This window comes from Vulpes vulpes, chromosome 15 (genome assembly GCF_048418805.1).
Source record: "Vulpes vulpes isolate BD-2025 chromosome 15, VulVul3, whole genome shotgun sequence".
NCBI lineage: Eukaryota > Metazoa > Chordata > Mammalia > Carnivora > Canidae > Vulpes > Vulpes vulpes.
The window spans coordinates 51,280,705-51,308,379 of NC_132794.1; the positions used below are offsets into that span (position 1 = coordinate 51,280,705).

Consider the following 27,675-nt stretch of genomic DNA (forward strand, 5'->3'; position numbering starts at 1 on the left):
CCGCGGCCCTGCCGGCTCCAGCTGGCGACGGGCCCTGCACCCCCGGGTCCTGGCCGCCCAGATCTGAGCTGGTACCGTGGCGGGGGAGGGGGCTGCTGGTTGTAAAGCGCTAAGAGGAAGGTTCTTGCCTGCGCCTCCTGGAATCCAGCCCCGTGGCCGGCACGTGGCCAGAGGCCAGGAGGGTTGCAAACTGATCGAAGCCTGCTCCCTGCTTTGCCAGCTGCAGATTCGTAGTCTAGCCTCTTTCGTTGCGCTTTTCAAAGAGATACCAGGAGGCTACCTGATGTAGGACATGCCCTGAACTCTGGGAAGACAGTGCAAGGCAGACAGGAGGGCCAGAGGGACATTTAAAAGCTGTGGAACTCATATTTAATCGGTCTTGCCTTGGCCTGGCAAAACCTCCTTTGCAGGATTATTGTGATCGCAAGAGTACCCAGGACTTACTGGCTGCTCAGAAAATGCTAGTGCCTGCCTCTTGAACTTCCAGCACAGGCCTCTGTCTCCAGGACCCCTGGTGTTCCTGCGCCTGTGCCAGACTTCTGGATCTGGATAGTGTCCATATCTCCAAAGCTTCTTTTCTCCTTACCACCCTTAGTCCACGCTTAGTTCATTTTCCCCACCATCTTTGATCCGGCTCCTGTTATCTTCAAGAACATTTTGTGTATGTCTCTTTGGCACCATGCCTTTATGTCTGCTCTCTGGCTTAGGTGGCCAAAGTCAGGGAGCTACAGAGTCAGCCCTGTGGTGGTGTCAGGGGTCCCTTGACAAAGTCCATCTCAGATGGGCCTGGGATAGCAGTGGGTGTGTGGGGTGGGTGCCAGCCATCTCAACTGCTCCCTGGCACCTCCTTCCTCCTCAAAGAGAAGATACAGGAAGATCTAGATAGGAGAGATTATCCTAGATATCTAGATCTAGATAGCAGATTATCCAGATTAGTGATTCTTGATTATGAGAATCTAGGGTTTCTCTCCCCACAGAATGCAGATAGATGGAGTTTGGCAGCAATTTCAGAGATTTTTGTGGAGTTCCTTTAAGTACCTCCATCAACTCCCTAGAGATTTGTGGATCCCTGACCATGAGCTCCTTCCCTGAGCCAACTCTCCCATTTCCTTAGTTAAGAAAGTGCCATCCCCAGGGTGACAGGCTTGTTTAGTTAACAGAGCCCAGAGAACTTGGGTTCAGGCTCCCATTCTAGTGCTCTCTCCACTCTGTGGAGTCTCACCCAAGGTCCCAAATTAAAGTGATGCTGCTGGTGCTTATTACTTCCAACACCAGATGGTATTGTAAGGAAGGCAAAGTAATACAGCTCTACGCAGCTTACAGAGTGACCTCCAACTCCATCCTTCATTCCACATTTATTAGATGAGAGGGTGACTGCCATATGCCAAGCACTGGGTGGAGGGCTGGGGTCCCAGAAGAGAAGAGGAAGATGCAGCCCCTACCCTCAAGCTGCTCTAGGGAGACAGACAAGATAAAGTTAACAATCAGACAGTGTGAGGGTTTTGGATGCCGCACTGAGTAAAGACGAGGGGGGGGAGGGGGTGTGTGCTTGACCTAGGAAGGAGGCCTAGAGGAGGTGAATGCTCCTTGACCTGGTTCTTGAAGGATAAGTAGGAGTCATTCAGGCAAATGTAAGAACAAGTGCAAAGATATATGAAGTACAAGATTACGGGTCCTGTTTACTGGCCCTGAAAATAGTGTGGAGTTTGGTGAGGCTGGGGGAGTGGATAGGATCTGCTTCTGCTGCAGAGGGCCTGCTTTCAGTCATGGATCTAATAAGTAGCAGGACTAGAATTGCAACCCCAGGATCTGCTTTGCCTTAACTCCTCAACTCATGCTCTCCTACTGCTCTTCCAGGTGACCTCTATTTTTATCACAGCTCTCTATAGAGCAAAGCCTTGAAGATTGGAGGGAGTGGGAAGCTCACCTTAAAATTGATTTTATGAAAAAAAAATTTTTTTTAAAGATTGATTTTATCGCTTTGCCATAGGATTTTATCAGCTTTGCTCTCTGAATTAGGGAGGAATTGGGGTGGGTGTATCCTAAAGGCTCTAGAAAATATGATGGGCTAGAGAATGTTGCCTGTGGTTGTAGCATTGGTACACTGAAAGGATTCAGGATGGATTCATGAGGGCCTCAGGTCTGTTTGAGAGTAAGAGGTGATGGGATCATTTACTAGACAGAAGAGAATAGATTAAAATGATGAGATCAGGTCTGAGTTTAAGATGTCTCTGGAACACGACATCGACATCGAGGTGTCTTTGAGAAATTATCTTGGTTCTAAGGATCTGGGATATAGCAACTGGAGCTGTAAATTCAGGAGTCATCTGCTTCTTTACTGAGCAGTTTTGCACTCCCACCCCATGAGGCATTTGGGAATGTGTAAGGGGGCGCAGGTTGTCACAACAGCTGAGGGGCAGACTTCGTTAGGTTTACAGCACTGTCCTGCTCAACAAAGTATTGTCCTTCCCAAAGTTTCACCGTAGTGGGAATTTGTAGAAGGATAAGCCTGCCTAGGCTGAGTGGGACGTGTAGACTGAGAAGGCAGCAAGTGGAGGACATTACCTTGGAGAGAGCCCCGCACTCAGGGGAAGGGGCAGAAAGCTGTCAGAAGAGTGACCAGGGATGTCTAGGCTGCTGCAGAGATAACCTCAGCACAGACCCTCCTGGCCCCTCACCACTCCCTACAGAGAAGGACCCTCAGCACCTCGACAGAGAGCCCCCTGACTTCCATAGAGTATCTCTGTCCTTCCACCCCTGTAAGGCAAATAGGTAAGTGGTTTGGGATTGGGGGTGGGTGGTACTACTAGGGAACCAGGAAGCAACCCGAAAAGCTTTCCAAAGGAACACCAGTTCTCCTTTCTGTGGGAGAACCAGAATGAAACCCAAGATTTCCTGGACATAGATAGCCGGCTGTGGCCATTTTGGCCAACCAGGGTCAGGATCCACTGATAGAAATGGTTGTGCCTCAGGAACTCGTGGGAAGGGAGTTATCTGGTGAAAGGCCCATTTCTAAAATCTGAAGCAGGATTTGGAAGGGTTCTGAAGCAGGAAGCCAAGGGTTCAACCCTTTCTAGTGCTGCTATCCCACTTCAGGTAAGCCCAGGGACCAGCCAGCATCCATGGCAGTGGTTTGTGGCAGAAATTTGACCTGAACCTCTTCAAACTCCTGGCATCTTCCACCTGCCAAGGAAGGAAACTTAAGACCTCGCTTCTTTCTGCCTTACGGAGAAGGCAGGATTCCCTCTTCTTCCTTGATTGCTGGGGCTGCAGGGAAGGAAAAATTAAATTCCTTGCCTACTATGTAGCTAGTGATCTCCTCGCCACAGCAAGGGAAGAGCCCTGGCAGCTCCAGTGCTCCCTGGCCTGGGGATTCAGGTCTGCATGGTGTCTTCACTCTGGGCATTTCTAAGTTGAGTGATAAATCAGAGAGAGTATGTGTGTGCACACACAAACGCACAGAGACACACTGACTGGTGGTTTATTTTTTATAATGAGGAAAACAAAAATTTGAGGGGGGAAACAGAGCTTTTACTTTTCCCTCCCTATTTTAAATAGGGAAAGGAGCAAGGGGCAAGGCAGCCAAACTGATGGGTAAAGAGGCAAACTGCTTGTCAGCAAAAAGTGTCAGCTCAAAGTGCAGCTGGCTGAAGTTCTCTTTAAATGGAAACAGTAATAAAGTCACGAGCCAGGTTGAGGCCCAGAGTGCAGTTTAGTGCCAGCTCTGCTGTTTATAGTTTTGTGAGTCGCAGGATTATTTTCTGCTTCAATTTCCCATCTGTGTGATGGGGATGACAGTAATTCTCACCTCTGGGTTGTGTGAAGACTAGATGGTATCAAGGAACAAGAATTTCATGTCCTGTCAAAGGTTCTAACTGGACCAATAATCAAATTGACATGAGACAGATTAGCAGGAGAAAATCAAATTTAATAGGTAATATGTACAAAGAATCCACAAATACATGGAAATGGCCAAAGACAGGCAAAATGAGGTATATATGGGATTCTGAATTGAGGAGAAAGGGGCTGGGGGTTGGGACTTCAAAGGGAATGAATGCAATTCACAGGAAGATCAAAGAGTAAATATTTGGTGTATTTGGTAAACAAATGTTTGCCCTGACGTATAACTAGATTACTCAGATAAAATTTATCTGTGGTCAAGCCCCTCTAATTTCCATTATTCTTTGTTGTTAAGGGAGGGGTAAAAGTGTCTCCTGAATCCGCAGGACCTTGATTGCCTTCGGATTAAAATAATCAGGGCAGACTGCCCTTGCCCCTTACAATGGGATGGTGCCTGTAACAGGCCTAGCACAGCTCATGACATGTGCTAAGGCTAGGGCCTATGGAGAATCAGACATTTACACCACCTCAGTTTAGGGGTGCCTGGCTGGCTGGCTCATTGGGAAGAAGACGGGACTCATGATCTTGGGACCCTGAGTTAAAAGCCCCCCATTGGGTGTACAGATTACTTAAAAAGACCTTAAAAATAGTAGTAAAAAAATCTTAGCATAAAAAGAGAAAAATCAAGACCTTCAAATACATGGGCATTTTTTTGTGTGTGTGTTATGTGGGCAATCTTTAAAAAATTTATTTATTGGAGAGAAAGCACACACTTGAGCAGGGTGAGGGGCAGAGAGAGAGAGAAGCAGACTATCCCCTGAGCATGTAGCTCTATGCAGGGCTTATCCTTACTGATGTAGTTTTGGAATTTAGGTGAGGTTGGGAGCCCATGGCCAAGAAAGAATTCTCAGACATCTTTGGTGTAAAAAGGGTGATCTTATTAAAGCATGGGACAGGACCTGTGGGCAGAAAGAGCTGCTGCACTGAGGAATGGCTGATTATATATGCTTGAGAGTTAGGGGTAAGGAAAAAGGGAGGTGTCCAGAAGGACTTTGATATTGCTAAAGAAGACTTTCTGGGTAGAGGAGGCCTTGTTATTGTTAAGCCAAGGTTGTTCCCTCCCACACACACACCCCAGCAAAGCATTAACATTAAGATAGTTGAAAAAAATAACATTAAGATAGTTGTAAGTTTCCTGGAGGAATGTCACAGGAGGGGGGGGGTAGGTTATGGGGTGTCACCTTGTGCTTTGTCCTCAGCTTCTGCTCCCTCATCACCATGACCCTGAGATCACAACTTGAGCCGAAATACGGAGTCAGATGCTTAACCAACTGAACCACCCAGGTACCCCTCTGTGGACAATTCATAACCAAATTATGATAAATGTAGGCCTGGGCAATAATCTTGTATTTATCTGTATTTGCCAGTTTAATTACTTTGTGCCTTTTAGTTCAGTCTTGAGAAATCCAGAAGTTCCTTTTGATTGGGAAATGAATTCTCTGTTGAGTTCATGAAGTTGGGATATAAAAGTCAAATGAGTTTTTCTGCACAGAAGCTGCTTGGCAGAGGAGGGCTGAGGGGAGACTTTGTGTTGGTGTTTTTTTTGTTGTTTTTTGGTTTTTTTTGCTCTAGGTTTCACTTGAAAGGTAGGGGGGAACAAAGAGAATTAATGTGGTGAGTGCCTACCAAATTTGGGCATGTGCCATGTCCTTTAATTAGTGCTTCACACACTATGCTGGGTGAAACAAATGGCAATTTTATTTATTTTCAACCACAAGCCGATATGTTTGTGTTGCTGCGTTTTGGTGTTGCAGCAATGTCAACATGCTTTAAATATTGCTAAATGCTCCTAATCTGTTTTTTTCTGTACATATTGCATCATACATCAGTAGTAGTCCATCGACCACATTGAGTGCATTTCATCTGCCAGTACTCCTGCAAGCTCTGCCAGATTTCAGGCACCAGCATGTGGCCAGGGAGAAGAAAGGAGCAACCCAGCCCCCACTTCCCGGAGGCGGACCACTGGGTTCCAGATGGGATATAGTCAGATTTTTGTTTTATGATGTAGGGGAGGAAAAATAATTTTCTCCCTGTGCTTCTAGGTTCTTGGCTGAGATCCCTTGTAATAAGAAGCAGATTAACAAGAGTATACAAGTTTAATAATGTGTACCTCCTGTATATATGGGAGGTAATGATGAAAATAGTAATTTCAGGGCACTGGGGTGGCTCAGTGGTTTGAGTGGCTGCCTTTGGATCAGGTTATGATCCCAAGGTCCTGGGATGGAGTCCTGCATCAGGCTTCCTGCATGGAGCCTGCTTCTCCTTCTGCCTGTGTCTCTGCCTCTCTGTCTGTGTCTCTCATGAATAAATAAATAAAATCTTTAAAAAAGAAAAATTTAATTTTTCTTCTGTTTCTCATGTTTTCTCAATGTTTTCTACTGTTTCTCATGAAACAGTAATTTCATGAGATGGCCAAAGCTACCACCTTAAATTCCATTTCCACCTAAAAACAAAAGATCTTGGAATGGGGGAAGCCAGTTAGGGAGGTTTTCGGGAAAAGCACAGAAAATAAAAGGTTGTTGCTCAAATTTAAATCTGTGCCTTCTCTCCTGGTAAGAGAGATTGGATCAATCTCTTTTTTCCTGATAGGGAGAGGGAGACACCCTTATAAAAGATTTTCCTTGTAAATGTAAATATCTCTTTCATAAAGTAAGTTCTCAGTTTTCAGAGCTTTTCCTAAATCTGCTGTTTGTTAAAAATGATCTGCCTAAAATAATTCTTTTGCCAAAGAGATATATTTGGGGATGGCAAATTCTGCTCCCCCTAAGGAAAGACCAAGTTAAAGGGAAAATAGGCATTTTAGAATGATGGGTTGATGGGACTCCTGGGTGGCCCAGTGGTTGGAGGCCTGCCTTTGTTTGGCTCAGGTCCTGATCCCAGGATGGAGGATCAAATCCCACATCAGGCTCCCTGTGAGGAGCCTGCTACTCCCTCTGCCTTTGTCTCTGCCTCTCTCTCTCAGTCTGTGCCTCTCATGAATAAATAAATCTTAAAAAAAAAAAAGGGGGGGGATGATGAGTTGATGTTAAATTTTAAAGAGCAGAGAAAATGTGTCAGCATCAAGCTTAAACATTAATCAGGCCCCACGAAGATATTTCTTGAGTTTTTGCCCTTTGAGGAGACGTGTTATACCCTAGGTCAAAAAAATTGCTTTGAATCTTTAATAGTTTTTAAAGTAAAATAGTTCTGTGTAATGTAACACATTGAAGATATCCCCTCCTTGCATATGTACTTTACTGTTAAGATTTTGGGGTAAGGATGAGGGGATTATTTAATGAGGAGGCATCAACACTGGCAACTCAAGTGGTCCTGAGCATCAAGTCTCTTTCCCAGGTTACTTTTGCCATAGCTGCTAGACCCAGCTAGCTGCATCTCTACCACCAAATTAAAGGGCCCTGATAGGTTTTAAGTAGCAGCTGGATTAAACGCAGAGATTACACCAGAATGAAGAAGTGCAGGCTACTTAACCCTTTAACACCTGAACTAGATTTATCAGTCAGAGACACTGACAATACAATATAAAGCTCCTTCTGAAAAAGAGAAAATCAGGTAGTAGCAAATAGCTCAAAGAAATACCTCTTCCTTTATCTTAATTATATTTCAGTAATAAAACAAGACCCGAACCAGATGAACAACAGGAAATCAAATCCAGCTATTTCTGCCAACTGCTACGCAAGGACAGTGCCTTTGTCTGGAGGAGGCCTAGAGCCACAAAGCTTAATTTTTTCCACTAAAAGTAGCAGGAACAGTTAACAATGCCACAAATAGGATCTTAACGTTTTATGTAATAAGTCCTAGTACTACTAAGAAATGTAGTGAAATACCCCTATTCTGAAGGGAATAACTAAGAGTATGGGGGAAATTGCTCTTTTATTTATGTATTTATTTTAAAGATTTTACTTATTTATTTGAGAGACAGCTGGAGCAGGGTGGAGAGTTAGAAGCAGACTCCCCACTGAGCAGGGGGCCCCATGAGGTTCCATCGCAGGACCAGGACTCTGGGATCGTGACCTGAGCTGAAGGCAGACGCTTAACTGACTGTGCCACCCAGGTGCCCCGAAATTTCTCTTTTAAAATTGCATGACAGAAATTAAGGAAGAGGAGAAATATGTACTCTCCTACCATAATGACATCCACTTGATAAGTCTTCTGGTGTGGCTGTTAAAGCTGGCAGTTTTCTCAAAATCAGATTTACAATGAGGAAGGAATAGGTCCAGATTTTATGAAGTGATGTTTAGCTAAATCATTTTTTAAAATGTAAATGTTTCACTTACTAGACCTGAACGCAGCATTTAATCAATGTTAGTAACACACTAGTGCATCGAGCAAAGCTGAGACTTCATATTTTTGCTTGAAGACCATCTGATAGGTATAATTATATAGTTTTATTTGTACATTTTGAATTAGGAAATTAATTTTTTAAAAATTTACTGATTGGGCAGCCCCAGTGGCCCAGTGGTTTAGCGCTGCCTTTGGCCCAGGGTGTGATCTTGGAGACCCTGGATCAAGTCCCACGTCGGGCTCCCTGCATGGAGCCTGCTTCTCCCTCTGCCTGTGTCTCTGCCTCTCTCTCTGTGTCTGTCATGAATAAATAAATAAAATCTTTTAAAAAAATAAAAAAAAAATTTACTGATTTATCCCAGTTGAGAATTAAATAGTCCTTTAACCATCCTGTATGGATCCAGCTCTACAAGCTGGGGAGGCTCAATGGAGAGGATTGGCCACCTTCCCAGTCCTGTGAGGACAAGGAAAGCTTTTTAGAGGAGGTGATTGATTCACTGTGTGCTTGTTTCTCACTTGTTCACAGGCCTCTATCCCTGACCTATGCCGAGTGCCAGTCCCAGGAGTACAGCCACCTGTGGGACAGCCCCACCTGGATGTCCCCAGACACTGCAATTCCAACACATCCAAACCTATATTTCCCTGAGTTCCCAGGAGAATTAGCAAGTCACCCCCCCACCCCATCTCCTCCCCTTCACTTCCCACCTCCTGAAGAAGGATCAGCCCCTGGGGAAGTGGTCCCTGGGAGGTGAGTGAGCAGCGGTGTGCTAGGAGTTGCTGGAGGCTTGCAGAGAGCACTGGCTGCACCATGGAGGGGTTAGGACTTTACAGGGCCATGGGGCGCTGGAAATGGATTTGTGTTTTAGAAAGACTGTTAGCAGAAGGTGGGGGCTTGGAACCCTGAGAGCTCAGGCTGGAGAGCGGTTCAGTGGGCTTTGGAGGGAGTATTTGACCCTTCTACTTTGACCCCAACTTGGCCAGGGCTAATGCAGCTACAACAGAGCCTTTTTTGACAAAATGGCCCATCAGGAAACCTTTGGATTTTCCTCGCTTGTTTGAAACATGCTCCAGGGAGGAGGAAAACTGAGGAAGGAAAGCAAAATAAGGTCTCTTGCTCTGTTCTTACATATAGAGGGCAGCCAGCTGTCATCAGGAGGCCTGATGCGGGAGTAGGCCGTGGTGGGCTTGGGGGACCTGGGGTAAGGCTGCTCCCAAAACCCTCACTCTAAGGCATGAAGCTTGGCTTTACACACTTGCCCACAACCAGTAGAGTTGGGCTTAAAACGGCAAAATCCCATTTCCCTTTCTCCCAAATCCCAGCCTTGTAAGGAGCAGGCCAGTTTTCTTAATATTGATATGACAACAAGGGAAATAACTTGTCCAAAAACAATTTTTAAAAGTACCCTTTTCAGGAGGCACTTGCATGGCTTAGTGGTTGAGCATCTGCCTTCAGCTCAGGGCGTGATTCTGGAATCCTGGGATCAAGTCCCACATCGGGCTCCCTGCACAGAGCCTGATTCTCCCTCTGCCTGTGTTGTGTCTCTGCCTCTCTGTGTCTCTCATGAATAAACAAAATCTTTAAAAATTAAAAAATACCTTTTTCAAAAGAAGGACAAGGCTGTCCAGAGCAGGTTCTACCATACTGTGAGTTAATGATAAGAAATAGAACTTTGCTTCGATTTCTTTTGTAATAAGAGCTCAGTTATTTACTATGAGTTGGGCACTGTATCTTATGGTTATCCTCATTATACAGAGGAGGCAATTGAAGGAGCAAGGAGCTTTTGTAACTACCCCCCCGCCCCTCCCCCCCAGGTCATGCAATGGGTGGAGGGGAGCCTGGGTTTGCACACAGGCAGTTGCAAACTGAGTTCTTCACCCCTGCTCCCCTTGGGTCATCTGTAGGAGGGTAAAGGCATTTTCCCTTGATTTCTCCTCATGTTGAGGCCTTTGCTGCACAGGTGGCCATAGAAGAAGGGGGGGGGGGGCGGACAGGAGGATGTACTTAGGAAACAAACATTTAGGCTGATTTGACAAAATATATTTAGGAAATACAAGATAATATTTAGGATGCAAGAGGCACCAGGAATGATTCCATGCCCCCACAGAGTTTTACCTGAAGTATTTCCCTGATTTTTGGGGGGAGGAGGAGGAGTTGGAAGGGATAGAAGGGAGGATATGTATGTGACGTATTTCTGACTTGAAATGAAAAATGCTGGAAAAGTGACATAACTACAGAAAAGAACAGTTAACTCCACTCTCCTTTATCCCTTTGTTACTGTCACTCACAGAGATAAGAAGTCCTGTTCAGGAAACCTTGAGGATGCCTGATAACAAAACTTAGGAGATGAAAGGGCAGTGGGGATAAAAATGAAAGCTGGGGATCTCGGAGGAGCTAAGAAACTGATAGATGAGAAGTAGGATGGATGAAAGAATATCGTCACCGAAATCTGAGACAGAAAAGGAGATTAAGGAAACAGAGGATTTGGGCTAACGTCATTTGGAGGAATCACAAATGAAAAGCAAGGTTTTTTTAGTAACTGTGCTGGGATAACCTTTTAAAATAAGAGCTCCACAGCCATGCTTAGGATTACATTTGTAGACTTAAGGGCTCATCTTTACACGGTCTTCTGCTGCTGCGGCATGTCTTCTGCAGAGAGGGGAGTCAGGAGCCAAGCTGAGTTGTCCGGGTGGTTAGAGTAAGCGAGAAAGAGAACGCAGAGGAAAAGGTATTGAAGTTCTAAATGTGCCACCTGCTCCAAAGGGAAAACCAGGCTGTCCACACAGCACCCTCTAGTGTCTAGAAAGGTGACTGCAGCTTTTCGGGGTGGCAGGACCAAAGCTGGTGGGCTCTCACCTCCAGCAAATCTTTACTGTAGTCCTCTCCAGTGACTCAGGGCCTCCTTGGTGTGCCCAGCTGTTGCTTTGAGCTTGATTCTTACCCCTCTCTGCCCCTAAACGGGTCATGGCTGACCTGGTTGGAGGCAGGGATAATGAAGAATAAATTACCTCTTGCTGCTTGAGAAGTTGCTACTGGTAGCTTTACTGGGGAGGTTTTGGTGATACTTGGCTATCAGGAGTTGCTCATTTTTAGATGGATTCCCCCCACCCCCTTCTTTCCTTCTTTCCTTTCACATGTAGCCAGTTTAAATTATTAAGAGCTGAAAAACTAACTGAGCACCTTTTCCCCACATCAGGCTGCTTTGGATATATATAGCTCTACCAGTTTTACCTTAGTACTACCATGGGCAGATCACTAAATCTCCCTGTTCTCCAGTTTCACCTTATGGAAAATGGGATCATAAGAGAAGGTATTATGTAGGGTTGTTGTGAGGATGAACCAAGGTGATGCGTGTACAGCATTTAGCACAGGACCTGGTAGGAGGAAGTTAGTGTTAGCTAATCAGCATTAGCATTGATTCTCTTCAAGCTACTTGAACAGAAAGGCTGGTAATCTGAGATGAGTGAGAACTGCAAACCTTCCTTCGCTGTCTATTATGGAGAGTGGTTAGGTAACAAGTACATGCTCCTCCATGTTTGAGGCAGTGCACTGTGCCTGGTGACTGGAGAGATCGAAGGCATTGTCTTTGGCATCAGGGTTATTTTGTTAGCAAAATAGCCCAGGGGTCATTCATTGCTAACCTATGAAAGCATCTGGGCTTCTATGTGGATGGAACTGGAGAGTATTATGCAGAGTGAAATAAGTCCACTGGGGATCCCTGGGTGGCGCAGCGGTTTGGCGCCTTCTGTTGGCCCAGGGCGTGATCCTGGAGACCCGGGATCGAATCCCACGTCGGGCTCCCAGTGCATGGAGCCTGCTTCTCCTCCCTCTGCCTGTGTCTCTGCCTCTCTCTCTCTCTGTGACTATCATAAATAAAATAAAATAAAATTCTTTAAAAAAAAATAAGAAATAAGTCCATTGGAGAAGGACGATCATATGGTTTCACTCATACATGGAATATAAGAAATAGTGAAAGGGATTACAAGGAGGGGAACTGAGTGGGAAAAATTAGAGAGGGAGACAAACCATAAGAGACTCCTAACTCTGGGAAACAAAGGGTTACAGAAGGGGAGGTAGGTGGGGAGATGGGGTAACTGGGTGACAGGCACTAAGAAGGACACTTGATGGGATGAGCAATGGGTGCTATACTATATGTTGGCAAATTGAATTTAAATTAAAAAAAATAAAAAGAGAAAAGAAAAAAAAGAAAGCAAGCATCTGGGGAAGGCTTTCTGAAGGGGACCAGCTTTGGGCAGTGCCCCAGCAGCGTGCTCTGCAGGGGCCCTGCCCCAACCTTCTCTCCACCTTTCTGACTACTCCTTGCATCACCCTGAAAGGAGAAAGGGCATATTCCACCCTTGAGATGTAGTGGGACGCAGTGAGACAGGCTGGGGAATCAGGTTTAGTACTGGTTCATCCACTCTGGTGGTAAGACTTTGACCAAGTTATTTAATTTCCCAGCTTCGGGTTTCTCATCTGCAAACCATGGGCCATGTGCCATGATGTGTGTAAAGCCAGAACATTGTCTGGCACATAGTTGGTACAGTGAACATTTCACATTCCTTCCTCTTTTGGCTGCCTTCAAAGATTTCATAAAATGAACCCTTGAATTTGGCCACTCATCATCCTTCCTTCTTGTCACCATGAATGTCCTAGCTTGTTGGTAATGGGAAGAAAAGTTGGTTAATGATAATAATAGCTGTGAATGTCAGAATAGCTCAGATTGCTTTTTGAACCTGGAGAGTGGCCAAAATGCAGATCCTATGTGTTCCCAAAGGGCCTCTAAAACTCCACATGAGAGGTTTCAGAAGAGGGGACCAAGCACTGGTCCATGTGCTGATGTAAAGGAGAGAGCAACTGCATACACTTTCTCCAACCTGTCTAGAGGTCAAAGCCTTCACATGCAACTACCAGATACCTTCACCCTTCACCCTGTAAGAGCTTCCCAGACCAAACAAATCTGTATCTTAAGAATGTGTTTTTTGAGGAGGGAAGGATCTGATATGGAAGGCCGACCAAACATCCCTTTCTGCCTAGGGGAGCATTTAGTGCACTTTATCAGTCCAGGGCAAATTGTACCAGTGGGTGGGAGATGGTGAAGTCAGGAATTAGGGGCAGGGCTGGGGTTGGGGTGACTGGGTGAAGGGCACTGAGGGGGGCACTTGACAGGATGAACACTGGGTGTTATGCTATATGTTGGCATATCGAACTCCAATAAAATATATACCCAAAAAAAAAAAAAAAAGGAATTAGGGGCAGCACGATTTAGTGTGGCCCCTCAGGCATCCACTCAGCTGCAATATGGTCTGACCCTGTGTTAATTCTAAGAAGAAATACTTGAATGAGAGTCCGTGTTGACTAAGCAAATTGAAAATGTTCATAAGAGAAAGTCATTATTGCATGCTAACTGGCTTTTCTATTTTATTTCCTTTAGGAGAACTATCCTATCCCAGAACCAGGCCCAAATGGTAGGTCCTTGGGATGCTCAACTTACATTTTATTGTTTCTTATTACTTATCCTGAAGACACCTGTGCATTGCTTGCTTACCCTCTTTTCCTCCTGTTTATTACTTTGCCTCCAATTAAAAACTATCTTTTTTGTTGGGCTGTCAACCCAGTCTGTTACCCATGGCATGACTGGATAGATTCAGCTTGACTGCTACATGAAATAAATAGTGATAGAATCAGAAGAGTTACCATATCAGACTGCTGACTTGTCCCAGAGTCTTTCTTTTTAAAGCCTTTATTTATTTATTCATGAGAGACCCACAGAGAGAGGCAGAGACACAGGCAGAGGGAGAAGCAGACTCCCTGAAGGGAGCCTGGTGTGGGACTTGATCCCAGGACCCCAGAATCACGACCTGAGCCAAAGGCAGACAGTCAACTACTGAGCCACCCAGGCGTCCCTGTCCCAGAGTTTTTGACATAAAATGTCTTTCTGGACAAGAAACAGAGTTGTTCCTCATTTGACCTAACCTAGAGTTAGGTTACTCTGTGTACTATAAGGTGCTATTCGGGTTGCCAAAGCCTGTCCTAACCCTAGCCCAAGCTTTGAAAATGAGTGAGTCTACAAAACTTAATCTCTTCATTAAAGAAGAGGACGTCACCATAGGGAGACTAGGACCTTCTGTTCAGTGGGAATGGGAGGGGCCTCGTGGATCGCTGCCCCATGGCCCTAATCAACCAGGCACACACACTGGGTGAATGTTCCTGTCACCTTTGTTCTAGTCCTTTGGCTTCTCACTGGGCGAGCCTGTAAGACCCAGCTGACAAGCACATTTCCTGGGGTGGTGTCTGTACCTGGGAAAGTCATGCCGCCTGCTGGCTAAGGCAGATGCCTACTGAAAATTTTCCAGTACCTCCCATCCCTGGAGTGTTCCACTTCATAATCTGCAGTGAGGCTGAGAGCAAGAAGAGTGTATAGATAACTCATCTCATATGCAGCCACTCAGGCCTCCTTTCTGCCCTTGGTGAGTTGGGGATGTGTTTTCCTACCTTACCCCAGAACTGTAGCTTCTGTGTGAACATCAGATTGAAGGCAGCTTCCCTGAAGCCTCCAGAGCTTTGCTACTCAAAGGTCAGTTGAGTTATTGGTTTATAGTGATAAGAACACAGACAATAGCTGTTTCTATCAGAATTTAGCATGTAATGCATATTTAGGGCTTAAGGGTTTTCACCAAGATAACATGTTCAGAGAAGTGAAAGAGGCCCCTCACTGTGTCCTGAAAAGTTGGTATTGATTCTAGAAGTAACCAAACAAGAGCTCTCTTGGACTCAAAGCACCCTGGTACTGTTTCTCTCTCTCTGACACAGCGTTCTGTTCTTACTTTCTTGTCTCTTGCTGCCCTTGGGGTGGAAGGGGAAACGATGGTAAATTCAGCTAGCCTTCTAGCAAGTCAAATTTAATCTCTTATTACAAATTGGTAACTTTAAGAGAGGAAACTCCTATAATCTTCTCTACTTTTGATCAGTCTTCACCCTGCCATTTCCTACTTTGTCACCAAGGCCAAGGACAGAGAAGGTTCTACAGAACCACACCTGGTGGATTGGTAGGTGATTTGTGGTGAGGGCAGGGTGTAAGACACCTGAATACACGACAGAGCTTTAGGTCTCTTTGTCTTTCTAAAGTAGCGCTTTTTCTCAGGGAGAGATTTGCACCATGGTCACCTTAGTCAGCCTAGACCAGTAATCCTTTAGCACTTACTTTAGCACAGGGGCTCAGTAGCATCATTATCTTTAACTTGGAAAACTGACAACAACAATACCAACAAAATCTCACTTATTCAAACCTGTGAAGGGGAAATACCAGTTGAAATCTTTGGATGGTTTAAATGAAAGCTGCACTTTTAAACAAAACAGACATGAAGAATGCAGTCAGATAGCTGACAAAGTGTTGCCAAGCCTAGATTTTGCAGCCTTTCTCTCATGATAGATAAGAATCAGGCATAGCAGATTGTGTGGAAACAGTTATCTCCTAGAAAACAGTTTTTCCCTTACATGGTTGATACATTTTTTCCTATCTATATTTAAGATATGTTAAATATCTTGTTTATGCAGTATATTAGACTTTTCCAGAGAAATGGAACCAAGAAAGAGATAGAGATTTATTATATATATTTATTTATACATAGTTTTATTATACATGTCTATATAGAGAAGGCTGAGGGAAATTTATTTTAAGGAATTGGTTCCTGTGATTGTGAGGACTGACAAATCTGAAATTTGTAGAACTCACCCGCAGGCTGGAAGTTCAGGTAAAAGTTGATGCTTCAGTCTTAGAGAATTCCTTCTTCAGAAAACCTCAGTCTTTTTCTCCTAGGGCCTTCAACTGATTGGATGGGGCCCACCTACATTAGGCAGAATAATCTGCTTTATTTGGGGTTTACTGATTTATATGTTAATTGCATCTAAAAAAAACCTCACAGCAACAACTACTGTTTTGGGAGTTTTGTTTGTTTTTAAGATATTTTAGTTACTTTATTTAAGAGAGAACACGGGGAGTGGGAGGGGCAGAGGAAGAAAGAAAAGAGAAGCAGACTCCCCCTGAGCAGGGAACCTGATATGGGGCTTGATCCCAGGACCCCAAAATCGTGACCTGAACTGAAGGCAAACGCTTAACTGACAGAGCCATCCAGGTGCCCCAACAACTACTGTTTGATTAAACAACTGAGCACCATAACTTAGCTGAGTTGACACAAAATTAATCCTCAAGTGCAATTATTTTGCTCTATGGAAGCTTTCTTGGCTTACAAGCCTTAATTGGTATCACTGTTTAGCTTATTTTCCTCTGTGGTCTAAATACTGTACCCGGCCTTTGAAACCAAGCCCACTTCCTATCCAGTGGGAAAACATGGTGGTGCCTCCGACTGTAGAGGAGTCATTCTTTCCCTCACTTGTTTTCTCCTTCCTCTTATCAGAAGTACTGCTGAAGATGCATTCCGTCGGAATCTGTGGCTCAGATGTCCACTACTGGCAGCATGGTCGAATTGGGGATTTTATTGTGAAAAAGCCAATGGTGCTGGGGCATGAAGCTTCAGGAACAGTCATAAAAGTGGGATCACTGGTAAAGCACCTAAAATCAGGTCAGCAAAACCTTTCAACTGATTATTTATTCCTCAACACAAATGAATTTCTGTGTGTACTTTCTTGGGGCCAGACCCTCTAAAACCCTGGGGGTTAAGACAGTGAACAAGACAGTCTCAGTTTCTACATGAATGAATTGTACCTTACACAGAGGAAGACAGGTCTGGGACACACATAGAGTGACTTACTTACAATTGTATTAAGGACAACAGAAAAGAATAGTGGCATGATCAGTGTGTTCTAAACAGATTTCCTGTCTACTCCTCCTCGGCCAACACCCTTAGCTCGGCAGCTAAGGAATAAGCCAAGCAAAGGGGTAGGGAAAATGTTCCAGGCATAGGAACCACAAACTGCTTTCACATGCTGAGAACCAGGGTTTTTGATACAGTCTTTGATCTTATTGGATGACTGGAAAACCACCAGTATTTTTCTAGATTTGCTTACTTCATTCTCTTGGAGGGAGGAATTCTCAGCTGAGGCAGCCTGTGATGTTCCCCAATACACTGAATTAAATACAAGCTGTGTGACACAGCCAGCTATTGATCTTATCCTTCCTTTGTGGAAGAGACCACTGTACAGCCTGGAGATGACATCAGATTATTTGGAGGAGATTGGCAGATGTCATTCTGTGTTAGTTATAATGTTCTCTGAGCACAGCTACATGGAGAGGAACTGTCCAGCCCTGATGAAGCTGGTCTTGTGTTTCGTTTAGGAATATTGTTGGGCCCTCCATTCATCATGACTGGAAGTTGAGGAAGCCCCTGAGATTCTGTGCAGTTATCTCCAAGTGTAAGATTCATAGTTTCCAATAGCCACTGATTGGTTCTTACCTGTGGGATGAGATCTCTAAATATTAATCACAACAGAATGAGGTTCTTTAAGTTATAATAAGCGTTTAGTCAGCATCTACAATGGGTCTAACCTTGTGCCAGGTGCTTTGAGGGATACGGAAAATTGAGAAGATACAATCCCTGGATACTTTGATCTAGGTTGGGGAGACCAGAAATCAGGACATACATAAATACCAGTAATTAGAGAATAAGACCATAGTGTGTTATCAGGTATGAAAAAGAATAGGCTCTAACAATTCAAAAAAAGGGAATTTGTTGTGGACAAAGGTTTTTTAAAGAAGGTTCATGGAGGAGATAGGTCTTTGGGCTGGACATTTAACTAATAATTATAGGAAGAAGAAAGCAGCTAATATTCATTGATTTACTATTTGTTGGTCTCCATGTTAAATACTTACATGTATAATTATGTATTTCATTGTTGAAACAACTCTGAGGTAGGCATTATTTTCTTCCTTAACAAATGAAGAAAGTGAAACCTGGTGATTGTCCAGGGTCAAATACCAGCGAGTCTCAAGCTAAGGTGCTGGCCTTGGTCTTTCTGACTCTAAAGCAAATGCTCAAAATCACTGGGCTATCCAGCAGCTGGAGACCCAAGAACAGTTTTGTATTGGAGTTAATGAAGAGGTCAGAAGTGAATATTATAGTTAAGAGGAACAGAGCAATAAATTTACAGAGGCAAGTGTAACATATCTGGGGTGCTAATAATTCTGTGCTGTTCAGGGTAAAAGTTCTGTGTTGGGGAGTTAGCAATGATGTTAAAAATGCATAATCTGGGGATCCCTGGGTGGCGCAGCGGTTTGGCGCCTGCCTTTGGCCCAGGGCGCGATCCTGGAGACCTGGGATCGAATCCCACGTCAGGCTCCCGGTGCATGGAGCCTGCTTCTCCCTCCGCCTGTGTCTCTGCCTCTCTCTCTCTCTCTGTGACTATCATAAATAAATAAAAAATTTTTAAAAAAATTAAAAAAAAATGCATAATCTGTATAAAGTTGCTCATTAAAAAGCACCATACAACTGTGAGTTATTATATTATAATGTAATCATTAGAAGATAAAACTGAGGCATACAAAACTCTACCTGATTGTGAAGGATCGTGAGTGCCAGGTTGAAGAAGTCATTGTCATCAGTAGAACATAATTTGGAGGAAGGGCTGCAGAGAAAGTAGAGAAGGATGGGGAGGAAGAGACACATACAGGTGGAGTAACACACTTTGGTGGTTGCAAAGATTTCCATGGATCCTTTTTTTTTTTTTTTCCTTTCCTTTTAGAACACAAAATTTTTATTGAGGTGTTTTACATGCTGATTTGGACTGAAAGGTCTAATTGACTAGTCTAGAAAGAAGGAAAGCACTAAGTAGTTCTTAATGTTTGTCTATAAAATCTTAACATAAATCTCAATCAATAAATCTAAGGCATGGAAAAATTCCTGACTTACTACAATCTGTCTATCTATCTTAATAGTTTGAATTTCGTGTACAATAACACCAGCTCAGATACTTATAATAATAACTACAATAAAAAGGAATAGTACTACTTACATTACTACTACTACCATCACTGCCACCACTACTTTTAATAGGCACTAACTACATACCAGGAGTCTGCACTATTCTGTAGGTACTTTTAACACAAAAGACATAAAAATAACATGTCTGTTTAGTAAAGGGAAAATCTCCCACGGATGACACACATCAGGTTAAGGAGGGCCCTAGCTCTACTCATGCACCCCTCTGGGGGTGGGGGTGAGGATTGACTGGGAAAGGACACAGAGGAAGGACATTTCCATGGTAGTGGTTATGTTCTGTATCATGATAGGGGTTTATATTACACAGGTGAGTGCATTTATCAGAATTCATCTAGTGATCCATGTGAGTGTGTGTTTTTGACCAACACCTAAATTTTACCTTAAAAAAGAACCATAGACAAGTATCAAACTCTAGTTAATGATATGCAAGCTGAAGTATTTATACATGGAATATACTAATGTCTACAATCTACTTGGAAATACATCAGGAAAGAAGATAGGTCAATGGATAGATGGGATGGATGGGTGGGTGCTTATGGGATGAAGCAAATTAGTTACATATTAATTGAAGAATCAAAATGGAGGATATCTGGGTGTTGACTATATAATTCTTTCAACTTTAATGTATGTTTGAAAATCTCCATAATGAAAAGATAGAAGAGCAATTCTGAGGCTGGGTTTCCAAGCAGGCATAGTGAGACAGGAGTAGTACACTCCTTCACAAGCCTGAATGTTATTCTCCACTCCATCTGAGTCTCAGACCTCTGTGGGTTATTTGGTCGAGCAGGTCTGCTAACCCAGAAATCAATTAATTCCTAGTTATTGTCTACCTACAACCAGACTGAACATAAGACATGCCATAATTGTGGCTCTTGTGTTTGTAAAGGCCTTGCCCCAAATTTTCAAAGCAGGCGAAGGAAAAAAAGTCTGCATACTCCACACAGCAGGGTGAGATGAGCCCCAGCTTGCCTTAGAAATGGGGCTGGTTCTTTGTTTCCCAAGTTGGGAAGTGATTGTGGAGCTGAGGGGTGGGTTGGCTCATTCAATGAGTTGGTAAAAGAGTAGGTCAAACCAGTCCATGGAGAAGTATGCTGGTCATTTCTTCCCAGAGTGTGAGTCTGTGCTGCATCTCCAGTTTTCTGTGGCAGTTCTAACGGGTTGGGCTTGTCTAGGGTGCCCTGGATCCCAGGGGGGAGGGTGGCTCACTGGGCCAGATTCCTCTGCTGGCATCTGCCCAGGAGCATTTGCCCCTTCACAGAAGCTCTGTTCCTGCTCGTGTTTTCCTCTCCAGGGGATCGTGTTGCCATCGAGCCTGGTGCTCTGCGAGAAATGGATGAATTCTGCAAGATTGGCCGGTACAATCTGTCACCATCTATCTTCTTCTGTGCCACACCCCCTGATGATGGGAACCTCTGCCAGTTTTATAAGCACAACGCTGACTTCTGCTACAAGTTAGTGCCCGAGGCCTGGCTGGGCCACCTGGGACCTCTCCCCCTCCGTTTGGTTGGGGTTCTTTCTTCTAGTTTCCAGTGGTGATTTCTTTGTTCTTCTCCGCTTGTAATTCTGGACATGAAGCATCCCCTCGACGGACCCTTCTTGGTGGCACTGAGAGAAGGTAGCTGGCCTAGGGCTGAGACTGACTCGCAGTCCTTGGTTTAGTCTTTGAGCTGAAGCTCCCCTTGCCTGGAGCAATGATAGGGAATTGTTGGTGGCCTCACTCACTCCTCTCCAGCCAGCCTGCAGATAACTCCCTGGGGTTTGTCCTCCATTACTGGTTTCCAAGGCAGTGCCCAGGAGAGAGAACTTAATTATAGCAATGACCCTGATTGTAACACCAATCACAGCAGCCCCTGGGGTTTACTGGGGAGGCATGGCTTGTAGCCAGTGCCTGAGCTTTGGGACCCTGGATCACTCCCTCCTAGTGAGTGACTTTGGGGAAATGATGTCAACTTTCTGCTGCTTGGGTCTCATTTCACCTGAAGACTCAATGAGGCAATGCATGTGGAGTCACAATTATTAGTACTCTGTGCCTGGCCTTGTGCTGATCAGCTCTCTGCATGTCTTATCTTACTTAACCGTCGTAAGAACAATGATAAGGTGGGTACCAGTGTGGCAGGTTTGTGCAAGGGTGCAGAGGCCCTGTTGAAGGAGGCTAATTGGGTACAAGCAGAGCCAGGAGTCAAGCTAGGGCAGCTGTGAGTCTTAATTAAGTTCCTGCCCTGTGCTCATCACCCTACGTCTACTCTGGAAATGGTTTTGGGGGTAAGAACTTGCATCTGGCAGAAGCAAAGTGTTGCACTTTCTGCATGGGTCCCCCTGCCTGGAACTCTAGGTGCTGATGTGCCACTTTCCTTCTGACCTTTGAATAGGTGTGCTTTCCTCTCATCCCAGCCTGGCCAGGATGGGGTTCCTCTGAAGGAGGCCAGGAGCCAGTCACAGGGGCAGTGTGATGGATCTGAGTTTTCTAGTGCCCACTGGAAGCCTTGAGAGGAGTCACAGACCTGAACTCGTGATGAGTTTAAGTCAACAACTAACTGCTCGAGAAGAAAGCAGGTTACGTGGGTCAAGTCTGCCTTTCAGCAGGTAGTTCTTGAACCAGCCTACTTTGTCTGGGTCCTTTCCAAGTTAAAGCGCCAAACAAGGTTTTCATGAAAGGCAGGAAAGCAAAATGGTAAAGTCGCAAGACTAATCACTGGTCTCTGCCATTTACCAACTGTGTGACCTTCAGCAAATTACTTAAACTTGGTAACCTCAATATCCTTGCTAGTAAAATAGAGATGATAATAGCACCAATGTGATAAAATGTATAGAAAAAATTGGTAGAATTCCATGAGAAAAGCATACCAAGTACTCAAGATGAGGCCTGGAGCATAGTAGGTGCTCAATAAATGATGCCATGAGATGTCATGGCCATGGCCTTGTGTCTGGGGTACAGGTTAGCTCTGAAAGGAAGCCTGGCACTGGGGCTGGGGGGTGGAGTTTATAGGGCATGGTGGGGAGGGGGGTGTTCTTTTGGTGATTGTTAATGGGAGGGCTGAGCAGGGCCCCTAGGGGAACATGCAGTCCCCCACTTCTCCTTTCCTCTCATGTTCTTTCTGCTCGGGTCCACATACCAGCCCTGGACCCACACCCACCTCTCTGTTTTTTTTGTGAGGATTCCTCTACTGCCACAGCCTCTTTATTTTCCTACCCACCTTATTTTCTTTTATCTTCCTGCTTCCCCCTTGGCTTCTTAATCATCCTCTAACCTTGTGCTGTTCCCTCAACTCTATTGTGAAAACCACCAAGTTGTCTTATTCTCTAGTGTTTAAAGTCATGAATGATTGGAGCTGGGAAGAAACTTAGAGTGCTCTCCTTTCCCTTCTCCCTCAATCCCTCCCCCCCAACAAGGTCGGGGAAGGAGGACCCAGTAACTCTCCGAAGGTCAGTGGCAAAGGCGCTGCACCCAGGACTCTGCCTGGTGCCTCTATCTCATCAGAATAATCTCTCCATAACAATCTTCCATCATTGCCATCCCCAATCCCATTTTTCCTGGGTGTTCTCCTGCCAAGGGGAAATCAGAGCAAAGGTGAGAAGAGTGCACCAATGCCCACCCTCAGTTCAGAGCCCATATAAGCTTCGGGGGAGTCCCAGATGTGAGGGGGCAGGCAAGTCTGAGAGAGGGTGGGGGCAGTTCCTTGAGAGAGTTTGGGAGTCTTCGTTGTTTCACTTCAAATTTTTGTTCCTTTTATAGAGTCAATGGGGAAGGTGTGGGTAGAAGTGGTGATGACGGCCATTGGAGCAAGAGAGGATTGAAGGGATTGTGGGAGAGAAGCAGAGGGGTGGGGGAGGAGAAGATGGGACCGCAGGGCAGGCCCACTGAGGACCTTGTTGTTCTGTGGAATAGCATGAGCAGTGACACATCATCTAAGTGAGCACTTGGCCTGGCTGCCACTTTTCTGTCTTATTGGGACTTGAGGAATTTTATGTTCTAGCATGTGGAGGTTTGGGGCACATGAATAAAAATCCTGGACAATGAGGACCAAGCAGAAATGAGATATTATCCACAGAGCTACTTGTACCAGAAGGCAGCTTAATATGGGGCAGGCGGGATGTGGAACCAGGAGACCTGGCTTCAAGTGTGGCTGTTCTGCTCAATTAACCTTGTAACCTTGGCAAGTCTCTGAATGTCATTGGGTTTCCATTTCCTCTTCTGTAGAATGAAGGCAAAAATAAAGCCTGCCCTTCCTGCCTGACAAGGTCATGGTGAGGATCAAATGAGATAATGGATGAGAAAGCCCTCTAATCTGTAAAGCCTTATGCAAATGTTTGCTGTCATCATGGTGGGGTTGTTAATAGGGTCAAGCCAACTCAGTGAAAACCAAGAATCCTGTGGTGAAGGTGACACAGCATTTAATCAACTGCTTAGAAGTCAGGCTCTCTCTCATCATGACCCGTCCAGGGACAGCCAAGCAGCTGCTGCCATCAGATGTGGTTCTTCTGGAACATTTCATACAGGGACAACAGAGTGATGCCAGCTTCTAAATCCTTGTTTTGCAAAGCTGCTGGTATTTGGGATTGTTTGCTGAAGTGAAACCAGAAAGGCCATACATAAGTTTGAGAAGCAGATGAGATGTTGGCATATGGTTATATTACCCTCTTGTTAGGTGAACTTCTCATTTATTAATGACAGCCACACCATACCTTGTCTCAAGATAACCTGTTGAAGAAAACCTAATGTGTTCACATTCACTGAAGTGATTTGTCCAAAGAAAACCATTTTAAGAGCCAGACAGTATGGCAGCGTTTCTGGAATCAGATATACATTGTTTTCATTTCAAACTCTGAGCCTCTCACTAGTTTTGAACCTTTGGAGCAAGTCATTTCATTCTCTAAGGCTTTGTTTCCTTGTCTATGAAATGAGAATTTGAGAACCTACCCCAGAACTCTTCCAAGGATTCACATGAGTGAATATATGTAAAATTCTTAGCATGTTGCTAGGCACATAAATAAGTGCTCAGTAACTATTAACTCTTGTTATTAATAACCCAGAGGGACTAACTGAGTGTGTTGAATGATACTGCAGGCTTCCTGACAATGTCACCTATGAAGAAGGGGCCCTGATTGAGCCACTGTCTGTGGGGATCCATGCCTGTCGGCGAGCTGGAATCACCCTGGGGAACAAGGTCTTAGTGTGTGGAGCTGGTAAGTCACAGATGACACCGTGGTTATAAGTTCATTAAAGGAGAATATGGAGATCTTTCTGCCCATCTCACCCCCCCTCCCAATTGCTGAAATTGTTCCTAGAATCTTTCTGGGTAGGGGAGGATTACAGTGTCCCCTTCCCTCAGTGATCAGCACTTTGCTAAAATAAACTATCTGCAGATATAATAGTAACTCAGGTTATTTCCTAGGCAACATAATCCTTTTGCTCATGTAATGAACGTAATTTGGAATTATTTATTAACTTGACACTAGGGAAATATTTTGGATAGTAAAGGGAAGGGCAACTTTTAGAGCTTTCAAATCATGCCAGAGAAATGATCTCCTGGTCCATCCAGGAATAAGGTGGGTCCTGCTCTTGGCCTCTGGAAGGAATGGAGTCTGGTCCACCGTGAGCCAGCACTCTGCTTGTTGGGGTTGCAGCTGGCTGCCTTCTGTCCTCCTTTGCTTCCAGCCACCTGAACAAACCCTAGCAGCCTCACACTGAACCATTTTAGGTGTCTAATACTAGTGACACAGCATGCTCATACTCCTTGTGGATGTGATTTGGTGTTTTCATATACCTTTTGGGGGTGTGTGTATATAATTGGCATATAATGTTACATTAGTTTCAGGTGTACATCATAATGATTTGATATTTGTATGTATTGCAAAATGATCACCACAATTAGTCTAATTAACATCTGTCACTATACATGGTTACAAAATTTTCTTTCTTGACAATGAGAACTTTTTAAGATCTACTCTCTTAGCAACTGTCAAATATGCAATATGGTATTATTAACTATAATCACCACATTGTATATTATATCCCCATGATTTATTTATTTTATAACTGGAAGTTTGACTTTTTGACCCTCTTCCTCCATTTCTCTCACCTCTCACCACCCATCCTCTGGCAGTAAGTCTCTACTCTGTATCTGTGAGCTTCATTGTTTCATTTTGTTTTGTTTAGATTCCACATAAAAGTGAGATCATGCAGTATTTGTCTTTGTGTGTTTCATTTATTACACTGAGCATAGTGCCCTCAAAGTCCATCCATGTTGTCACAAATGGCAAGGTTTCCCTTTATGGCTGAATAATATTCCACTGTGTACATACATACCACATTTTCTTTGTATGTTCATCCATGGAGGGACAATTAAGTTGCTTCCATATCTTGGCTATTGTAAATAATGGTACAATGAACATGAGGGTGCATTTATCTTTTTGAGTTAGTGTTTTTCTATTTCCTTCAAATAAATATCCAGAAGTGGAATTATTGGATCATATGGTAGTTCTATTTTTAATTTTGTGAAGAATCTCCATATTGTTATATGTTTTTTGGATATTAAACCCTTAATCAGATATATGATTTGCAAATATTTTCTCTTATTTTGGTAGGTTGCCTCTTTCATTTTGTTGATGGTTTTCTTGGCTGTGTGGAAGCTTTTTAGTTTGATGTGGTCTCGCATGTTTATTTTTGCTTTTATTAGAAAACGTTTGCCTTTAGTGTCAAATCCAAAAAATCACGTTGAGGCTGATGTCAAGGAGCCTATGGCCCATGTTCTCTTCTAGGAGTTTTATGGTTTTAGGTCTTGACGTTCAAGTCTTTAATCCATTTTGAGTTAGTCCTCATACACATCTTCATTACTGATTTTGACATGGCCAAATAAGTGACTGCAGGGTTTTCCAAGAGAGGTGGTGGGCATAGAACAGACTTGCCTCAATGAGCTAACAGAGTATAGTATTCAGGTGATATATATCTTTTAAATCTGCATAAGTAATACCTTATTGACATAGAAAAAAAGTCACACATCCCACATGTATACATACATGCAGAGAAATTTACCCATAGTTCCATCACCTATCAGCCAGAGAGAATCACTGTAAATATTTTGATGTAGAATCTTTCAGGTTTTTATTTTTTAAATGAGATCATGCTTAACATGCTTTTTTTTTTTTTTTTTTTAAGAGAAATCACTATGTTATGAACATCTTTCCATGACACTAGAGAGAACAGGACAATGTATCCAGACCTTGTAAGACATCTTATTCTCTTAACAAATATGTTTCCTTGAGCCCTCTGGTTCTTTGACATTATCCCCAAGCAGTGTCCAAGAGTAAATGGAAAATTTCTAGCTCTGAGGTCTGAGAGAATTAGTGGAGCTCAGCACTAGGAGCAAAATTTCATGTAGAAAAAAAAAAAAATTTTCATGTAGAGAACAGTTCTTTGTGCATTCACTTATGCGTTCAAATAGTTGTTAAGTTCTCACTATGTGTCAGGCACAGGGGTAGATGATAGAGGTTCACAAAAGATGTGGTTCTTGTCTATGGGCAAGGGGGAGAGCTGATGTTTTTTTTTTTTTTGTTTTGTTTTTTTTTTTTTTTTTGAGAGCTGATGTTTAATATTTCACAAACATCTCCCATTTCCTGCTTTATTTAGGGCCGATTGGACTGGTCACTCTGATTGTGGCCAAGGCAATGGGTGCAGGTCAAGTGCTGGTGACTGGTAAGAAGGTTTTCTTTTTAAATCTCCTTGAAGAGGGAGGCCCCTGATTGGCTCATTCAGTTTAATATCTGCCTTCAGCTCAGTTCATGATCTCAGGATCCTGGGATTGAGCCCCACATTGGGCTCACTGCTCAGCAGGAACTCTACTTCTCCCTCTCTCTCTGCCACTCCCCCTGCTTATGTGCTCTCTCTCTTTCTCTCTCTCTCTCTCTCTCTCTCTCTCTCTCAAAAAAAAAAAAAAAAAGTCTCTTTGAAAAGGAAACAGCTGGGCTACAGTTTAGGGCAAGGGCATGAGAACTATTTCCTTCTTGGGGTGCTGGGTATCCTAAAGGGGTTCCTCTTCTTTTCTCCTGGGTTCCAGGGTTGAAAAGCCCACCCAGGGGATGACCAACTCAGGGCTCAGGAGGAGACTCTTTTGAAACTTCTGGGAGAGGGTGGATGCTATGGAGAAGAGGAACTGGCTCTCTGTGAGGACCTCAGATGCCCCTACTGCTCACTTGGTTCTAAGGCTTAGCCCTTGATCCATTTGACTAAACCCAGAAGGCAAAGAAGGTGTGCTTGTGTGTGTGTGTGGAGTTAGTGGGAGGTATATGTTTATAAAAGGGTGTTTGTTTGTGAGGTGTGTGGTAAGGGTATGTATGAGGAGAGTTTATCTGTAATAGCATGTGTAATAAGTGTAGAAGCATGTAAGGTATAGAAGAAAGCTGTATGTATGTGTGTACATAGAAGGCTTCTGTGAAAAAGAATGTGTGTGTGTGTGTGTGTGTAAAGGTTTCTGAGAGTGTGGGTGTGGGTAAGTATGTAGAATTGTATGGAGTGTGTATAAAGGGGAATAGGGGTCTAGGAGA

At 44.0% G+C, this 27,675-nt stretch overlaps 1 protein-coding gene across 11 annotated transcripts in view; it reads left to right on the forward strand.

Annotated features, from left to right (window-relative positions):
• The window catches only part of SORD (sorbitol dehydrogenase), a 35,013-nt gene that overhangs the window by 1,055 nt on the left and 6,283 nt on the right, over positions 1–27,675 (forward strand). Inside the window, exons 2-9 of one of the 11 annotated variants that reach the window (XM_072738403.1) lie at positions 2,691–2,772; positions 5,100–5,184; positions 8,708–8,929; positions 13,614–13,647; positions 16,597–16,761; positions 20,426–20,585; positions 24,200–24,318; positions 26,762–26,827. In XM_072738403.1, coding sequence (XP_072594504.1) covers positions 16,611–16,761; positions 20,426–20,585; positions 24,200–24,318; positions 26,762–26,827 — 496 coding nt within the window. In that variant the 5' untranslated portion in view covers positions 2,691–2,772; positions 5,100–5,184; positions 8,708–8,929; positions 13,614–13,647; positions 16,597–16,610. Of the gene's footprint in view, positions 1–2,475; positions 2,773–5,099; positions 5,185–8,707; positions 8,930–13,613; positions 13,649–16,596; positions 16,762–20,425; positions 20,586–24,199; positions 24,319–26,761; positions 26,828–27,675 lie in introns of those variants that run through there. The other 10 variants (XM_072738401.1, XM_072738406.1, XM_072738404.1 and 7 more) reach the window with 10 other exon arrangements.